At 46.2% G+C, this 18,936-nt stretch overlaps 1 protein-coding gene across 2 annotated transcripts in view; it reads left to right on the top strand.

The window, feature by feature from the left end:
- The window catches only part of CLNS1A (chloride nucleotide-sensitive channel 1A), a 42,086-nt gene extending 37,192 nt beyond the window's left edge, over positions 1–4,894 (top strand). For both annotated transcript variants that reach the window (XM_033948719.1, XM_033948718.1), the window contains one exon: positions 4,307–4,894. In XM_033948719.1, the coding sequence (XP_033804610.1) occupies positions 4,307–4,335 (29 nt within the window). In that variant the 3' untranslated portion in view covers positions 4,336–4,894. The remainder of the gene's footprint in view (positions 1–4,306) is intronic.
- The last annotated feature ends 14,042 nt before the right edge of the window (positions 4,895–18,936 follow it).

Below are 18,936 nucleotides of genomic sequence, written 5' to 3'. Positions count from 1 at the left end.
ATTCCTTCGTTGGCTGCCTGCCGGACAGGCGGGTTTGGCTCCCGTCTGTCCGGCCAACTTCCAAAGGTACGGGGAAGGGGGGTGGGGGGGTCGTGGGGGTCGCCAGGGGGGTCGCGGGTCGGCTGGGGGAGCGGTCGGAGGTTCTTGGGGGGGGCGGTCGTTGGGGGGGAGGGGGGTTTGCGTCGAGGGCAGGAGGGCCTGGGATCCCTCCTGCCCGTAATGTAGTGCGGGGTGGGGTTAGGGGGTCGCCGTGGCCAGGAGGGTTTGGGCTCCCTTCTGGCCCAACTACCAAAGGTACGGGGAAGGGGGGTGGGGGGGTCGTGGGGGTCGCCAGGGGGGTCGCGGGTCGGCTGGGGGAGCGGTCGGAGGTTCTTGGGGGGGGCGGTCGTTGGGCGGGAGGGGGGTTTGCGTCGAGGGCAGGAGGGCCTGGGATCCCTCCTGCCCGTAATGTAGGGCGGGGTGGGGGGAGGGGGTCGCCGTGGCCAGGAGGGTTTGGGCTCCCTCCTGGCCCGATATTGTCGGGGAGTCGGCGGTCCTTCGGGGTGGGGGTGCGAATGGTCCTGCCGGGGGGGGGGGGGATGAATCGGACGTCGGGGGGGGGTGAACGGAGAGTCGGGACAGCGCACGGAGAGGCGGGGCAGTGCACGGAAGTCAGGGGGGTGAACGGAGAGTCGGGACAGCGCACGGAAAGTCAGGGCAGTGCACGGAAGTCAGGGGGGGTGAACGGAGAGTCGGGACAGCGCACGGAAAGTCAGGGCAGTGCATGGAAGTCAGGGGGGGGGTGAACGGAGAGTCGGGACAGCGCACGGAGAGGCGGGGCAGTGCACGGAAGTCAGGGGGGGTGAACGGAGAGTCGGGCAGCATGCGCGGTATAATCGTGAGCGCGTTATACCAAAGTTTTTGTGCTTATCATCGTGATTTCTGCGCGCTATACACGTGTGCGCGTTTTATACGGGTGCGTGTTATTTGCGTGAAAATACGGTACTCTCTCCATTCTCCCTTTAATAATCCACTGTTTTGATTATAGATACTAACAGTTATTGGGGTTAAGAAGCATTAATTGGCAGTAAATTGAGTTACTTGTGGCCTATTCTATACACGTGTGCCTAAATTTCATAGCTCACAATCCAAATGTATACGGTGGGGGTGGACATGGGCAAGTCAGGGATGTTCCCAGAATTTAAGCACAAAGTGTTAGAATGCCCAGCTGATAGCATTTGCTATCAGCTGGGCACCAGCATTTATGCCAGCTTTTAGCAGGTGTAAATTCTCACACCCAAAGCTAGGCACAAAAAGGCAAAGTCTGTAAACGGTGTCCCGATTTAAGGCAGTGGTAGGCGTCCTACCGCTGTCTAACCAACCAATCTGGACGCACATTTTTAGAAAAAAAACCTACCCGAGGCAGGCGGCCTACACTGTAGTTGTTTTGCAGGTCTAGGGAGACACATAGGAACACCAAAGCGTGCCCAAGGCTGGGCGTGGTTTCACCCAGAAGTGGCCTTGAATGAGTTTAAGCGGCTTGATGGCTGAACCGCGACTGACGTCTGAAATGTAAGCCATTAAAATGTTGGCCTACATTTCAAATAGACGCCGTTGAGCTGATCGCTGCTGGGAACTCCTAAATCCCCACCTGACATAGTCCCCAGCAGGAGGGATGCAAACTTCCTCCTACCAACAGCCCCCCCCCCCACACACACACAAATACCTTTTGTAGTATGGCAGGCAGGAGGAATGCCTACTCATTCCAGCCGCTAGGCCTGCCTCTTCAGAATGGTGGACCTTCTTCCCAGTGCATCCTGGCATAGGACTCCGATTGGCCAGATGCCAAAGGCCATGGGCTTGGCCTTTGGTATCAGGCCAATCGGAGTCTTAAGCCATGCCCAGTGCATCTCAGGATGCTTTGGGAAGGAGGCCTAAGACTCTGGTTGGCCCAGGCGCTCAAGGCCCCTTAGGGCCAATCAAGGCCTTAGGCCCCACCCCAGTACATCCCAGGAAGGGGAACGGCCTGCCACTGTGAAGAGATGGAGTAGGCATCCCTCCAGGTTGCCGTACTGCAAAAGGTACCAGGGGGTTTGGGATGGGGGGTTATAGACTAGGAAATCATGGGTTCTGAGAGTGGGCATCCTTCCTGCCTATTGCAGTTGTGTGTGTGTGAGGGGGGGGGTTGTTTTGGGGGTTCCAGCAGGAGGAATTGGGGCATCCCTCCTGCCATAGACAGTGTCAGCGGGGAGGCCACTGCTGCTCAGTTGATTCCGGCAAGGAGATTGGCTGCAAGGGAAATCAGCTCAGCAGCAACGCGATTCTCTAACCAGTGCCAGTTAGAGAATCGGGGTGGTTAGGGTGCTGTCCCTTAGGACAGACACAATTCTGTATAGGATGCCAGTGTGCGATTCTCAGCCGCTTCAGAAACCGGCGTCCTATACAGAATTTCCCTCAGAATGTGTGCTAATATAATGGATGCTCTGCGTAGAGAGCCTTTTACAGAATTCTTGCTTAGTGCAGATCATCCTGGCACTTAACACTAGGTAAAAATTAGAAGTACAGTGGAACCTTGGTTTACGAGTATAATTCGTTCCAGAAGTATGTTCGTAAACCAAATTGCTCGTATGTCAAAGCAAGCTTCCCCATAAGAAGTAAGGGAAACTCGCTTTGATCCGTTCCACCTCCTCCTCCTCCCCCCCAAGGCTAACGGCGCTGCTCCATTCCCCCCCCCCCCCTTAGGCCACTGATGCTGCTCCATACTCCCCCTCCCGCGATCTGGCATCCCCCTCTACGAACCGGCATCCTCCCCTCTCCGCTCACATCGCTCTCCCCTCCCCTGCAATTCTACATCCCCCCTCCCGAGCACCGAAACAAAATCCCTTACCCTGATTGGGCACCGGCACCAGCACCAACACATAGCACATGCTGGTGCCCGAAGATCCTCCCTCTTCTGGGCTGGGTGGTGCATCGGAGATCCTCCCTGTTGCCTGTGCTGGGCTGGACTGGGCCTTGAGCATTTGCGCATGCTCAAGGCCTTCTGGTTTCGCTCTCTCCGATATTCTGAATCTGAGAATCTCAGAGAGAGCGAGACCAGAAGGCTTTGAGCATGCGCAAATGCTCAAAACCCAGTCCAGCCCAGAAGAGGGAGGATCTTCGGGCACCGGCATGTCCTATGCGTTGGTGCTGGTGCCGATGCCCAATCGGGTTAAGGGATTCCACTTCAGTGATTGGGGGGGGGGGATTCCGGATCGCGGGGGATGGCGCTCGTAAATCGAGTCAAACTCTGTTTCCGAGGCGCTGATTTTGCGACTGTTTTGCTCGTCTTGCAAAACACTCGCAAACCGGTGCACTCGTAAACCGAGGTTTGACTGTACTGTATAATCAAATAGAATGCTCCTTGTATCTTCAACAATAACTAATGCATTCAAGGTAAACGTGACTGAAGAAGATTACCACAGATTAAATAAAAAAAGTGAAGAAAAAAGACCTCAGTGTCAAGTTGGATTTAGTAAAAATACCTGATCATCCGGACAAACCAACTTCAAAAAATATTTTGAAGATGCAGACACATCCTTGGTCTTAAAAACTCCACTCTAACACTGGGTGCCATTTATTGAATCTAACACCTCAGAAGTTTACATTATGTGATATATGTCCAGTTACATTATGTGATGTGATGTGTCCAGTAACCAAATATTTTCCAACATATCTGTCCCCCATTTCTGTATAGCTTTTATGTAATACCTGCATACTTTATTACCATCTAAACTACAAAAGTTACATACCTGTTCCAAGTTTTCTCTGCACCCCCAAGAATTCACAAATCTATCTGTAATTGTTTCAAAAGTGGGGGAAGGGGAAAAAAACATCAGAGACCAAGAACCCATGAGAAGTAATGTCTCTGTACTATTTTTATTATTATTTTTTTTTAATCTTTATTCATTTTCAAAAATTACAAGTGTACAACAATCATTCATAAATAACTTAATTAATCACTTGACATATAAGATATGTTGTATGTACAATATGTTATGGAGATATCAAGTGAATACTTAAGGTAATTGTATGAATTTTTATGATACACTTGTTGTTATATGAAAAAATTAATAAAAAATGTTAAACCGGAATCACTTGACATTCTCATTTGTAATATTCCAAATAGATAATTGTATAAGAAACCCACCCCTCCCACCCATATACTAATAAATAACACTTATCAATTATTATCCTTCATAGTCCCACCCCCCCTTATCTTGTCCAATATTTAGGTGTTTAAAATGTTTCTCTGTACTATTAATGCTTAACCTTTTGTTTTATTTTTCAGATGCACACTCATGCCGCTTCCCAGGATGATGTGGAAAGCGTCCTCATTTATATTCTGCAATTAATGTTTCTCTAATAATGAAATACGCATGAGCATTTCGGTTTGTAAATTCTTCCATCGTGGATGGGCTAAACACACAGTTTGAGATTTCCTTGATGAGAGTAGGATTTTTTTAAACAATTCAGGATAAAAGAATGTTAAATGCCTATTCTAATCATGCCAGAAATAGTTTACAGAAAGCCTAGATAGAGAATTGTAGGAGATTTTGGAAAAAAATATATACTGCAGGCACAAAAAAATTCTAGATTTTACTAGAATTTTTACTGTATTTTTGTAACATTACATATGTTAAAAGGATTCTTTGTGGTTTTAGTAAATGAAGATGTGGGATACGGATGCTTTTCTCAAACCCTTAAGTAAAGAGTTATGTCTGTTAAACAATTTGGTGTCCTGTTTTAAAAAAAAAATAAAGAAAAAGGGAGAGGCTTATCTGAGATCTCTAAAAGTACAGCCTGTCAGAACAGTTTGTCTTGTCCTTGTAATAATATTGACAAGTTGTTGAATAAAGCTACGTTTTGTATAACATGCTTGGCCAGTGTACAGCTTCATTTTATTTAATTTGAATTAGTTTTCTTACCCTCTCTCTTGCTTACACTCAACTTATCATTATCATCTTGATTTATTATTATTTTTTAAAATTCTTGTCTTATTTTAACATTATATATCAGACAACTAACTATTAAGCAATAATAGCAGTTTACTACTTGAGGAGAAATCATCCTGATTTACCTGTATTAGCAGATTTACCATTTTTTCCCCCCAAAAAAGTGGGTAAAAATGTCTGCATTTTATGGAGTGAATAACAATTTTTTAACCTCCCCCCCAGTACTTTATGCGCTCCTGCCCTCCCTCGCTGGACGGCTGCAGCCTCATTATCTCAGGGGCAGGTGTACGCTTTTCATGCTCCAGCCTTGCCTCACACCAATACCTGAATGGCTGCACTGATGGAAAAGCTTGCTCCTGCCATCTGCGCCAGTGGTCCCTAGATAATGAGGCAGCTGTCCAGCGAGGGAAAGGCAGGAGCGTGAAAAGCTTGCTCCTGCGGATACACTGCTGGACCACCAGAATTTAAAGGTGAGGGGGCTGGGATTGCCTACCACTTAGACCTGCCCTGTACCCTGGCCTACCACTAGATCACCAGAGGTGAGACAGAGCACAGAGGGGGGGACCGCAAGGAGTGAAGGGGGCTAGGTGCCAAGCCTGGTATATATTAGGACACAATTTGGTTCAGAATGTTTTTTAGCACTCTCCAGAATGTTTCTTTAGCACTCTCCAGACCAGTAGAAGTTAATCTTTACGAATGGGTATATATCCAATCATGACCAGCAGGTGGAGACTGAAAACAAAACTGTGGAATAGTATATAATATATTCCCTTCTCTATTCTCATCAGTCTTCTTTCAGTCTCCAGCAGGTGTTGAGTGATTTGTACCCATCTCCCTTGGTAAGGCTGTTGGAATTTGTTTAGGGGGTTTCTAGTCCCTGTTTTTGGCTGGACAGAGCTTGGGCGGGCCCTGTTTGGGGGGGTGTCAACCCCGGCGGGTCTCAAGCGGGGTCCCTTCCCCCACTTCCTCCACCTCCCCACATTTTTTTAGAGGAGCCTCAGCAATAAGCCTTTGCCCCCTAAATCAAGCAAGGCATATTGCTTTGAGAGCCTGTGGAGTCTGTTCTAAAAAAAAAAAATCCCGAGGTAGTGCCGGTCTGCAGGGTTGCTTCCCTGTCAGTTTACTGTATTTTTGCACTAACTGGCACTTTTTCTCCTAGCTAGGTCGCATATGGAGCAATTGTGCCCTTCTCCGGGGGAGTGTGACACAATTTGGTCCAGCTGCGAGGCACTCGCGGACGGCCTGAACTCGGTGGTTTGGGCCAGTGTGGTCATGGAGCTCTGTCGGCAGCGGCTGCAGGCATCCAGAGCTCCCTGGCCTTAGTGCCTCGTGAGCCGGCCCGGTCTGCTCTCACTACCTCCGGAGGGATTCCTCGAACCGCTGACGATAGGGGAAAAAGGATTCCCTCTCAGCTGATTTTTCAACAGCTGATGCCGGCTTGCCTGCTTTAGCGTCTGGGACAGTTTAGGTTTCCCAGCCGCTACAGGCCCTGGGGGGGTTATTTTTGGCAGGATCTTCGCCATTTTGACAGACAGTTCCCTCCATTTTGTCTGCAACTTCAGGTGACCTTCCCCCTCTATTGCAAACACAGGCAGGTTTCAGCAGGGACCTCTGCTGGGGCAGGGAGTCCCTGGGGACACTCAGGGAGTTTTTTGCTCCAATTTAATTTCTTAGTTCTGCTTGGCTATTCGGCAGACTGATGAGAATAGAGAAGGGGAATATATTATATACTATTCCACAGTTTTGTTTTCAGTCTCCACCTGCTGGTCATGATTGGATATATACCCATTCGTAAAGATTAACCTCTACTGGTCTGGAGAAGCTAAAAGAAAGTAAATTAGCAGGTAAGAATCTAATTTCTCCTTTTTCTTGTTTTCCTCCTCTAAATCTATGGTGCATCTTATGGTCAGGTGCGTCTTATAGTGCAAAAAATACAGTACCTCTTAAACAAATTTCAGCTAGTACCCCAACCAGTGGAGATTTTAAAATGGACATTTTATTGGTAAACAGTTAACTAACTTAACATAAGCTAAGACACAGTTGGCGTGATCTGTTGTATTTTACTACTAAGCACAGTTACTTACCGTAAAAGGTGTTATCCAGGGACAGCAGGCAGATATTCTTAACGCATGGGTGACGTCACCGACGGAGCCCCGGTACGGACCTTTTTAACTAGAAAGTTCTAGTTGGCCGCACCGCGCATGCGCGAGTGCCTTCCCGCCCGACGGAGGAGAGCATGGTCCCCAGTTAAGATAAGCCAGCTAAGAAGCCAACCCGGGGAGGAGGGTGGGACGTAAGAATATCTGCCTGCTGTCCCTGGATAACACCTGTTACGGTAAGTAACTGTGCTTTATCCCAGGACAAGCAGGCAGCATATTCTTAACGCATGGGTGACCTCCAAGCTAACAGAGAGGGAGGAGGGATGGTTGGCCATTAGGAAAATAAATTTTGTAACACAGATTGGCCGAAGTGTCCATCCCGTCTGGAGAAGGCATCCAGACAGTAGTGAGTAGTGAACGTGTGAACTGAGGACCAAGTGGCAGCCTTGCAGATTTCCTCGATGGGCGTGGAACGGAGGAAAGCCACAGAAGCAGCCATAGCTCTGACCCTGTGGGCCGTGACAGCACCTTCCAGTGAGAGACCGGCCCGAGCATAACAGAACGCAATACAGGCAGCAAGCCAGTTGGAAAGCGTCCGTTTAGAGACAGGACGACCTAGACGGTTAGGATCGAAGGTCAGAAAGAGCTGAGGGGACGAGTGGTGAGCCCTGGTACGGTCAAGGTAGTATGCAAGGGCACGCTTACAATCCAGCGTGTGCAACGCCTGTTCCCCAGGATGAGAATGGGGTTTAGGGAAAAAGACAGGCAACACAATGGACTGGTTGAGGTGAAAAGCCGAGACCACCTTGGGAAGGAATTTAGGATGGGTACGCAGAACCACCTTGTCATGGTGAAAAACAGTGAACGGTGGATCAGCGACCAGTGCATGCATCTCACTAACCCTCCTGGCAGAGGTGATGGCAATGAGGAAAAGCACCTTCCATGTTAGAAGTTTGAGCGAAGTTGTGGCAAGAGGCTCAAAAGGGGTTTTCATGAGGGCTGATAAAACCACATTCAGGTCCCAGACGACAGGAGGAGGCTTCAGAGGTGGTTTGACATTGAAGAGGCCTCTCATGAACCGGGAAACCAGTGGATGAGCCGTGAGAGGTTTTCCGAGGATAGGCTCATGAAACGCAGTGATGGCACTGAGGTGGACTCTGATTGAGGTAGACTTGAGGCCAGCATCGGACAGAGAGAGCAAATAGTCCAGTACAGTTTCCACCGCTAATGAGGTGGAATCGTGATGATGCAGTAGATACCAAGAGGAGAACCTGGTCCACTTCTGATGGTAACATTGGAGGGTGGCCGGTTTCCTGGAGGCATCCAAAATGTGACGGACAGGCTGAGACAGATTCTCTGGAGAGGTCAGCCTGAGAGAAACCAAGCTGTCAGGTGGAGCGAAGACAGATTGGGATGCAGTAGAGACTGACGTTGCTGTGTAAGTAGAGTAGGAAACACAGGAAGAGGAATGGGCTCCCTGGAGCTGAGCTGAAGCAGGAGGGAGAACCAGTGTTGGCGAGGCCACTGAGGAGCGATGAGAATCATGGTGGCCCTGTCCCTGCGGAGTTTGGATAACGTCCGCAACATCAGAGGTAGTGGAGGAAAGGCATAGAGGAACCGATCCGTCCAGTCGAGCAGGAATGCATCTGGGGTCAGACGATGAGGAGAGAAGAGTCTGGAACAGAACTGGGGCAGCTGATGGTTGTGAGGCGCTGCAAAGAGGTCCACCTGCGGAGTGCCCCAGCGAGCAAAGATGGAGTGGACTGTTGAAGGGTCCAGTGTCCACTCGTGAGGTTGAAGGATGCGGCTGAGATTGTCGGCCAGGGAGTTCTGTTCGCCCTGGATATAGACAGCCTTGAGGAAGAGATTGCGGGCCGTGGCCCAGGTCCAGATGCTGAGAGCCTCCTGACAAAGGAGGCGAGATCCGGTACTGCCTTGCTTGTTTATGTAGTACATGGCGACTTGATTGTCTGTGCACAGGAGAAGAACCTGAGGGCAGAGAAGGTGCTGGAAGGCCTTGAGAGCATAGAACATGGTTCTGAGTTCCAGGAAATTGATGTGATGTTGACGCTCCTGAGGGGTCCAGAGTCCCTGGGTGCGTAGATCTCCCAGGTGAGCTCCCCACGCATAGGGGGAGGCATCCGTGGTTATGATCATGGAGTGAGGGGGTAGATGAAAGAGTAGACCCCTGGAAAGATTTGAGGAGTTCAACCACCATTGAAGAGATTGCTGAAGAGACGATGTCACAGAGATGGGATGAGAAAGAAGATCCGTGGTCTGTGACCATTGGTTGGCAAGAGTCCATTGAGGTGTCCTGAGGTGGAGTCGCGCCAGAGGAAGCACATGGACCGTCGAGGCCATGTGGCCCAGGAGGACCATCATCTGTCGGGCAGGAATGGAGTGATGAAGGAGCACCTGACGACAGAGATGGAGCAGGGTCCGTTAACGGTTGGAGGGGAGAAACGCCCTCAGTGTGGTGTCGAGAACTGCTCCAATGAACTGAAGTCACTGTGTGGGAAGCAGATGCGATTAGGGGTAGTTGATCTCGAACCCCAGGAGATGGAGGAAAGAGATGGTGTGATGAGTGGCTTGTAGCACAAGTGGAGACGTAGGTGCTTTCACCAACCAATCGTCCAAGTAGGGGAACACCTGGAGGTTGTGAGACCTGAGGAAGGCCGCCACCACAATAAGGCACTTGGTGAACACCCTGGGCGATGAAGCGAGGCCAAAAGGTAGCACTTTGTACTGATAGTGACGGTGCTGTATCTGAAACCGTAGGTAGCGACGTGAAGTCGGATTGATTGGGATGTGAGTGTAGGCCTCTTTGAGGTCCAGGGAACATAGCCAGTCGTGTTGAGAGAGAAGAGGGTAAAGCGTGGCAAGGGAGAGCATTCTGAACTTCTCCTGGACCAGACACTTGTTGAGGTCCCTGAGATCGAGGATGGGACGAAGGTCTCCTGTCTTCTTGGGAACCAGGAAGTAGCGGGAGTAGAATCCCTGACCCCTTTGGTCTGGAGGCACCTCTTCGATGGCATTGAGAAGAAGGAGGGATTGGACCTCCCTCAGGAGGAGGGGGGTTTGGGAGGAGTGAGAAGCAGACTCTACGGGAGGATTGTCTGGTGGAAGAGTCTGGAAGTTGAGAGAGTAGCCGTGGCGAATGATGTTGAGGACCCATTGGTCTGATGTGATGACCTCCCAACAGCTGAGGAAGATTTGGAGGCGACCTCCGATAGTCTGAGGAAGAGGCAATGATGATGGGAGACTGGCTATGCCCTGGAGGAAAAAGTCAAAAGGGCTGAGATGGTTTTGACGGAGGGAGAGGCTTGGCAGGTTGGTGAGACTGTGAGCGAGCCTGAGATTGATGCTGTTGACGAGGTCGGCGAGGCTGCTGTTGAGGCGGGTTGAGAGATCTGGCCGAGAACCTGCACTGGTAGGAAGACTGCTGTCTGTAGGTGTGAGCAGGTGGAGTCTTCTTTTTAGGTTTAATCAGAGTGTCCCACCTGGTCTCATGTGCTGAGAGTTTCTGGGTTGTTGAGTCCAGGGACTCTCCGAAGAGTTTATCACCCAGACAAGGTGCGTTAGCCTGGCGGTCCTGGTGGTTAATGTCCAGGTCAGAGACTCTCAGCCATGCCAAACGTCGCATGGCCACCGCCATGGCAGATGCGCGAGAGGTCAGCTCAAATGAGTCGTAGATGGAGCGAACCATGAATTTCCTGAGTTGGAGGAGGCTGGAAAAGAGGGACCTTACGTTCAGGAAGGTATTTCTGTAAGGAGGAGAGCTGTTGCACCAGATGCTTCATGTAGAAGGAGAAGTGGAAGGTGTAGTTGTTGGCTCTATTGGCTAACATGGCATTTTGGAAAAGGCGCTTACCAAATTTATCCATGGTTTTTCCCTCTCTGCCAGGAGGGGTGGAGGCATATACACTGGAACCCTGAGATTTTTTCAAAGTAGATTCCACCAGGAGGGACTCGTGGGGCAATTGAGGTTTATCAAACCCTGGGATTGGGATAACCCGGTATAAGCTATCCAATTTACGAGGGGCTGCAGGAACCGTGAGGGGAGCTTCCCAGTTTTTATAGAAAGTTTCCCGTAAGATGTCGTGGACGGGCAACTTCAGAAATTCTTTGGGAGGTTGCTCAAAGTCTAGGGCATCGAGGAAAGCCTGAGCCTTTTTAGAGTCGGACTCTAAGGGAATGGAAAGAGCTGCTGACATCTCCCTAAGGAATTTGGAGAAAGAGGATTGCTCTGGTTTGGAGACGGTGTCGGTCATGGAGGGTTCTTCGTCGGTTGATGAAGCGTCCTCCTCGGTACCGTGAGGGGAGTCTTCCCACAAATCTGGGTCCCTAACGTCGGGGTGCGTACGTTTGGACATCGGTGTGGAGGGCTCGGCATGGCGGGTCTTTGAAAGAGATTTGCCTGAGCGCACCGAGGCGGTACCTGGTGAGGAAGACCGATGTCGTTCCTGGGACCGGACAGGGTCGGCAGCATCACGGGTATGTACTGTAGGTGTTTCTGCCAAGAGCACCGGCATGGAAGTATTAATCGGTACCGAGGGGGTCGACACCGATGGGACAGTGTGAGGCTCGGACCGGTCCCGTACTGGAAGGTGCGGTACCAGCAACGCCGGCAACAGTTGTTGGAGCTGTTGTTGCAGCTGCTCCTGTAACTGTGTTTGGAGTATGGCCACGATGCGGTCATCCAGGGGAGGCACCGGTACCGCTTTTTTCTTCGGTACCATAGGTATGCCGCTCTACGCTCCGGCGATGAGGAGGCCGATGATGAGGCACTCACTGAGATCGGAGCAGAGCGTTTGCGGGGCCGGTGCGGTGCCGGGAGGGCCGGTGTCGCAACCGTGGCAGGAGGGCGCTCAAGGGAAGTGGGAGGCTTCTTAGCCGGCTTACCTGGGCCCAACGACCCCGAGGAAGGGTCCGGTGATGCCGACTTTTGTGGTGCCGTCGACGTTGCAGCCGGTTCCATGGCAGTTCCGGTACCAAACAAAATATTTTGCTGGATCTGCCGATTTTTCAAAGTACGCTTTTTAAGCGTAGCACAGCGGGTGTAGGTGTCAGCCCGATGCTCTGGACCCAAGCACTGGAGGCACCAATTGTGTGGGTCGGTGAGGGAGATCGGGCGTGCACACCGCTGGCACTTCTTTAAACCCGGTTGAGGGGGCATGAATGGAAACACGGCCTCCGCAAAATCGAACCCGGAGGCCTGTATGGTGGCAACAGGCCCCGCCGGGGCCGGCCTGAAAAATAAGGAAAACTCGACGTTTTTTTTGAAAACAAAAATAAAGGGAATCCGATAAGAAAAAAGGAAAAAAAGTGAAAAAATACGCGAGCAGGAATGCAAAAATTAGTTTTTCAACGGCCGTTAAAAACACATGCGTCTTCTTCGCTCCGCGGAAACGAAGAAACTGGGGACCACGCTCTCCTCCGTCGGGCGGGAAGGCACTCGCGCATGCGCGGCCAACTAGAACTTTCTAGTTAAAAAGGTCCGTACCGGGGCTCCGTCGGTGACGTCACCCATGCGTTAAGAATATGCTGCCTGCTTGTCCTGGGATAATATAAATTACCTGGTCTTTTGACAGGGGGTGTCTTATTGATAAGGTCTAGTTATAAAAACAAGAGATAAAGTTCTCCACATTAGGGGGGGTTCTATTTCTGGGGGGTTTTTTTTTGGGGGGGGTTATTTGGAGAGTGGAACCAAATGAACCAAGGCATCTTTCTATGCACATATGTCTTTTACTAACCTGCTCTCAGCTAGTCTGTCCCCTCTCATAACAGCAAGTTGACCTGACATTTCCACAGAAGAGAAAATTCAAGAGAAACAGAAGTCTTGCAGAGTTGATGTTCAAGATGAGGACTTTATTAGAAATTAAACTTCATAATCCACATAAAAACAAGGACCCAGTCCTCTTAGAGATGTTGGCCCAACACGGTCCGTGTTTCGACAATACTGTCTTCCTCAGCGGTCCTGTGGGGTAATAATGTGATGAATAAACGTAATGTATGTATGGAACTAGTGTGCAATGTGTGAAGTGAAATGTGCTGTGGACCAAGTGATATAAAATATGTGAAAGTGGTAAATGCCAAAGTGCATTAAGATAAATGTTAAAAAGACTGGTGACTTGTTATATCTGGATAAGTGAATGAATGAGAAAATAAAGATAAGTGAAAATAGATAATAATGATTAGAAATGCCTATGTGAAAGCAAGATGTAACCATGAGAAAAGGAAAATAAACATAATACATTGATGGAATATGGGAATGGAGTGTATGAGGATGAGAAATACAAAAGAATGTTAGAAGGGAATACATACCCTATGGATTCTATTGAAAAATCCATTAATTATGAACAAGTCCAAATAAATTAAAAATAAAACTGACCCAATGATTTTAGGGTAAGAATATTAAAAGTTTCAAGTTTTATTTTTTTAATACCCCACAAATCACAATGTGTCTATGCATCTTACAATGCAAATCGTATAAAAAAAGGGAACTTTTAAGATAATCCAAGAACGTAAAACCTTTGAAATTAAAATGATGAAATATTGACACCTACCAGACAGGACTTAACAAAGATCTGGCCTTCCTTCCCACTACAAAGACATTTAAAACTATTTTGTCAGCTCTATCTCCTGCTCACCTACCCACCCTGCCTTTTTCCCGTGAAATAATCCCTGAAATGCTTTCATGTCTTCCTAATAGAGTGGTACCTCAGTTTACAAGTGCACCGGTTTGTGAGTGTTTTGCAAAATGAGCAAAACATTAGCAAAATCGAGCATGGCTCGATTTACGAGCACCTCCCCGCAATCTGGCACCCTTCCCCCGTGATCGGGCCCCCCCCCCCCCCGCTTCTTACAGTCATCTGGGCACCAGAACCGGCATGTCCTGTGCTTGGTGCCGGTGCCTGAAGATCGGCCTCCTCTTCTGCTGGGCCTTGAGCATGCGCAGATGCTCAAGGCCCAGCAGAAGAGGAGGCCGATCTTCGGGCACTGGCATCAAGCACAGGACATGCCGGTGCTGGTGCCCAGATGACTGTAAGAAGCGGCGGGGGGGGGGGGGGGGTGCAGGATTGCAGGGGGGGGCTTCTGGGGGGGCAATGCTGGTTCTTGGGGGGGGGGAGGGGGGAACGTATCAAAGCGAGTTTCCATTATTTCCTATGGGGAAACTCGCTTTGATAAACGAGCATTTTGGATTACGAGCATGCTCCTGGAACGGATTATGCTCGTAATCTAAGGTACTACTGTATATAGTATACTGATATTTGTTAACATTTGCTTATTTCTGGGAAGGGTTACCTTCAAAAGCTCATCATAAAATGCGTTCAGTTAGTCCGATTAAAAAAGGTATTACCTTATTTCCTTTATTTCTACAAATTACCTTAAATTATTATATCTACATAATTTGAGTAAATATCAATTAAAATTTGATTATAGAGGTATGGATTAGAGCTGATTACATGACTGGAAGCAACATGGATTCACTAGAGGTAGGTCTTTTCAGACAAATCTGACCAATTTCTTTGACTGGGTGACCAGGGAATTGGATAGAGGATGTGCACTAGATGTGGTGCATTTAGATTTTAGCAAAGCATTTGACAGTGTTCAACTCAGACGTCTAATAAATAAACTGAGTGCTCTTGGGATGGGTCCCAAAGTGACGGCTGGGTCAGGAACTGGTTGAGTGGAAGGCGACAGAGGGTAGTGATCAATGGAGATCGCTCTGAGGAAACTGATGTTACCAGTATTATGCCTCAAGGTTCTGTTCTTATAAACATTTTTATAAACTATATTGCTGAAAGGTTGTCGGGTAAGATTTGCCTCTTTGTAGATAATACAAAAATCTGCAATAGACACGCCGTGCAAGGTCATGCATTTGGGCTGCAAAAACCAGAGGGAATGGTACAGTTTAGGGGTGAAGAACTTATGTGCATGACGGAAGAGCGGGACTTGGGTGTGATTGTATGTGTGGCCAAACAAGTTGAAAAAGTGATGGCGAAAGCTAGAAGGATACTAGGTTGCATAGGGAGAGGTATGGCCTGTAGGAAAACGGAGGTATTGATGCCCCTGCATTCTGAATTAGGCTTGATCTTTTGCTTGGTATAAAAGTGCCTAGAATACGTAAGGACAATAGAGTATTAATGGATACTTGGAAAACATTAAGGTTTGTAGACAAATTAACTACTGATTCTATTTTAAAATCGAAACAGACTATTTGGGTAAACTCCAAGATACAAATAGGCGGGTTTAAGGTTGTCTGGAAAGATTGGATTAAAGCAGGTATAAGATCATTAACGGAAGTAATTGATAATGGTAAGATGCTTTAATTTTCACAATTGCAACATAAATATGGTCTGAATAAAAAACAAAATTATAAGTGGTTGCAATTGAAGCAGGCTATTCAGGTGGGGTTCCCTGAATGGAAATCTTTAAATGATCATTACAGCTTAGAATTCTTATGTTTCCAGGCAGATTTTCTGGGTCACCAGGCCGCAAAGTGGTATAAAATTATATCTAATTATTTGAATAAGAAGCCTAAAAATGGATTAAGAGATATTTGGAGCATTGAGATTAAGCATCAGATTAATGCATCTCAATGGCCACGTATTTGGTCTTGGAGAATTAAAGGTACGATGTCAGCATCTATTAGGCAAACATGGTTCTTTTTGTTGCATAGAGCATTCTGGACCCCTACTAGATTACAAAAATTAGATTGCTCTAAGTCTAATAGATGCTGGCATTGTAAAATTGAAGTTGGAACTCTAGACCATCTTTTATTTTATTGTCCATGTATTCAGGCATTTTGGATATCAATATGGGATCAAGTTAATATGTTGATGGAGAGTCATGTGGCTTTATCCTATGACACAGTGATTTTTGGAATGTGTATGAGAGGCAAATGCCAAATATCTGCAGCAAACAATAAATTATTGTTGATTCTTACGGGAGTGGGAATTCAACAGATAACAACTAATTGTAATTTTTGGTGGAACTCAGTTTGTCATATGTATAAGATGGAAAGATTTCTTGCGATACAGAGGGGGTATTTTAAAAGATTTCAAGAGGTGTGGAGGCCATTAATTGAATATTATAACGAGTAAAGTTTATTATTTTTCCTTAGGGGATAATATATAGAAATGGGATGGGATGGGAGGGAAAAATATTGGAAATATGTTATGAAAAATAAGGAGATATATGTAATAGGATGGGATATTTATTGTTGTGCATTACTGGGTATAATAAAATGTTTAAAGTGTTTGAGGAAGAAGGATGGGGGGGAGGGACAGATTTCATGTCAGATTAATTGTATTATCAAAAAGGGATGTATAATTATATATAAATTTGGAAGGAATATTTTATTGATATGGAAAAGGGTGGGAGGTGGGGGGGGAATAAAAACATGTATAATAATATTGTTTAAGAATGCCAAGTGTGTTATGTAAATTAATTGTAATAATACTGTACACTTGTTGAAAGAAAAAAGGAATAAAGATTTAAAAAAAAAAAAAGAAAAGAATTTTATAATTTTTATTCATTTTACAACTTACATTAAGTGTATCAAGAAATAACATTTGAATTGAAAAAAAAAACCAAACCATCACTTGTATTACTATTATTATCAACTGACATTCATGAAAGTTAACCTCCCCCTCCCATCCCTATCACATCAAAAATATTCATTTATATTATATTATACAATATACATTTTATTAATATATATAAAAAATCACCCTCCCACCCACCCCCATCCCTTCATTTCAATTATCTTATGAAGGGAAAATGTTTACTACTCATTACAAAAGTCTGATTTCCCAAAAAGCCAAAATATATGGACAATAGAATAATAAATGAGCTAAAGTCCCAGCTTTGAGATGATAATGCCAACATCCAGTTTTTGATTTTTTAATCATATATCCAGATATTAATTTATACCACTGTGCGGCCTGGTGCCCCAGAAAGTCCACCTGAAAGCATAAGAATTCCAAGCTATATTGATTAGTGAGATTTTTCCATTCAGGGAACCCTACCTGAATGGCCTGCTTCAGTTGCAACCATCTAAAACTTTGATTTACTAAGACCAAATTTATGTTGCAACTGTGAAAACTCAAGCAACTTACCATTCGACAAAAAGTCTTCTAATGTACGTATACCTGAAATCATCCAATGCTTCCAGATGATCTTAAAACCGCCAATTAGTTCACTGGAGCCACTGATTGGTTCTTTAGTAGTGCATGATCAGAAATTTGCTGGCATGCAAAAGTCATGGTCTCATTTGGCAGGTATCTCATAAGCACATGCATTATGGAAAATGTTTTTTACAGTGTTTTTCTCAGAATTATTTTGTCAGCAATTTAGGGGGATATTATCAACGTGGTGGTCTGTTAAGAGAGGTTATTTTATTACAATGTGCTATGATACCTAGTTACAGTACTAATAATCTGGGTTAACAGTAAAAATCACCCATCTTAACCATAGTCCACATTGATAAAAAAATAAAAATTAAAGAGGGGGAAGTTTATATCCAAGATTCTATTTGAGCATTTTTGAAATGCCATTGATATTCCTTTGATACACTGATTTGTCAAAATGCTGGTGTTGGGGATGTTTTGAATTAAAAAATTCAGATAAGTATGACTGATCATAATGAAAGCTGTATACTGAATAAAATGGTTCTCAGCTTTTACTGCTTGAGAAATGTACTTATCAGCTCTGATCTATGATCCATCTTTACTCAAATTTTACTCTCAATTATGTTGATCACTTATTTGATACATTGTTTTTCAATAAGTGAATTTTGCCACTCTCTTGTCATTTTTCTTAAGTATTATTAATTCTAGTCCTTGAATGCAGGAAATGGGTCTCATTTTCAGAATAATCAAAACATAGAAATTAACCTAGGGCTCTTTTTACGAAGGTACGCTAGCGTTTTTAGCGCACACATTGGATTAGCGTGTGCTAGCCGAAAAACTACCGCCTACTCAAGAGGAGGCGGTAGCGGCTAGCGCACGCTATTCCGTGAGTTAGGACCCTAATGCGCCTTCGTAAAAGAAGCCCCTAGTCTTGGACCAAGTACAGTGGTGCCTCACACAACGAACTTAATTGGTTCCAGGAGCAAGTTTGTTATGCGAAAAGTTCGTTATGTGAAACGCGTTTTCCCATAACAATACATGTTAAAAAAAATAATTCGTTCTGCAGCATAAAATATGCTAAGATGACATAAAAAAAAGATAAATTTTTTGTTATTATGTTTATTTAGATCTAAAAACATAATTGTTTTTTAAAACAACACACATTTTTTTAAATTTAAAGACAGACTAAGTAGAGTCTACCGAATCTTGCACATCTTCATCCATTTTCTGCTTTTTGGCCGATGGTTTCATGAAAAACCTGTCCAAAGTCGTTTGTTTTTCTCTTTTCTCCAACATCTGCCGGAAATAATGGACAAGAGTATCGGAGTAAAGATCGTTGATCCTGTTTGCTTCAGCTGAATCAGGATAGTGGGCATTGGTAAACTCCTGAACTGCTTTCCATTTGACCAGGATGTTCTTGATGTCAGCAGTTGGGATTGGTTTATTGTTTGATTGTTGCTCCTCATCATCAGATGACGCTTCCCTTTGAGCATTGTCCTGTTGCTGGACCAGAAGTGCTTGGAGCTCTTCAGTTGTCAGCTCTTCTTCGTGTTCCTCAATAAGCTCCTCTACATCCTCTTCCTCTACTTCTAATTCCAACCTTTGGGCCACTGTGATGATGTCCTTCACCACTTCTGTGTCATCAACTACTGCTTCTTCCTGGGTCCACGAAGGCACAAGCATCTTCCAAGCAGAAATTAGGGTCCTTTGTGACACTTCTTCCCAGGCCTT

This window comes from Geotrypetes seraphini, chromosome 6, assembly GCF_902459505.1.
Source record: "Geotrypetes seraphini chromosome 6, aGeoSer1.1, whole genome shotgun sequence".
Taxonomy (NCBI): Eukaryota; Metazoa; Chordata; class Amphibia; order Gymnophiona; family Dermophiidae; genus Geotrypetes; species Geotrypetes seraphini.
This window is presented reverse-complemented; position numbering and strand designations above follow the sequence as displayed.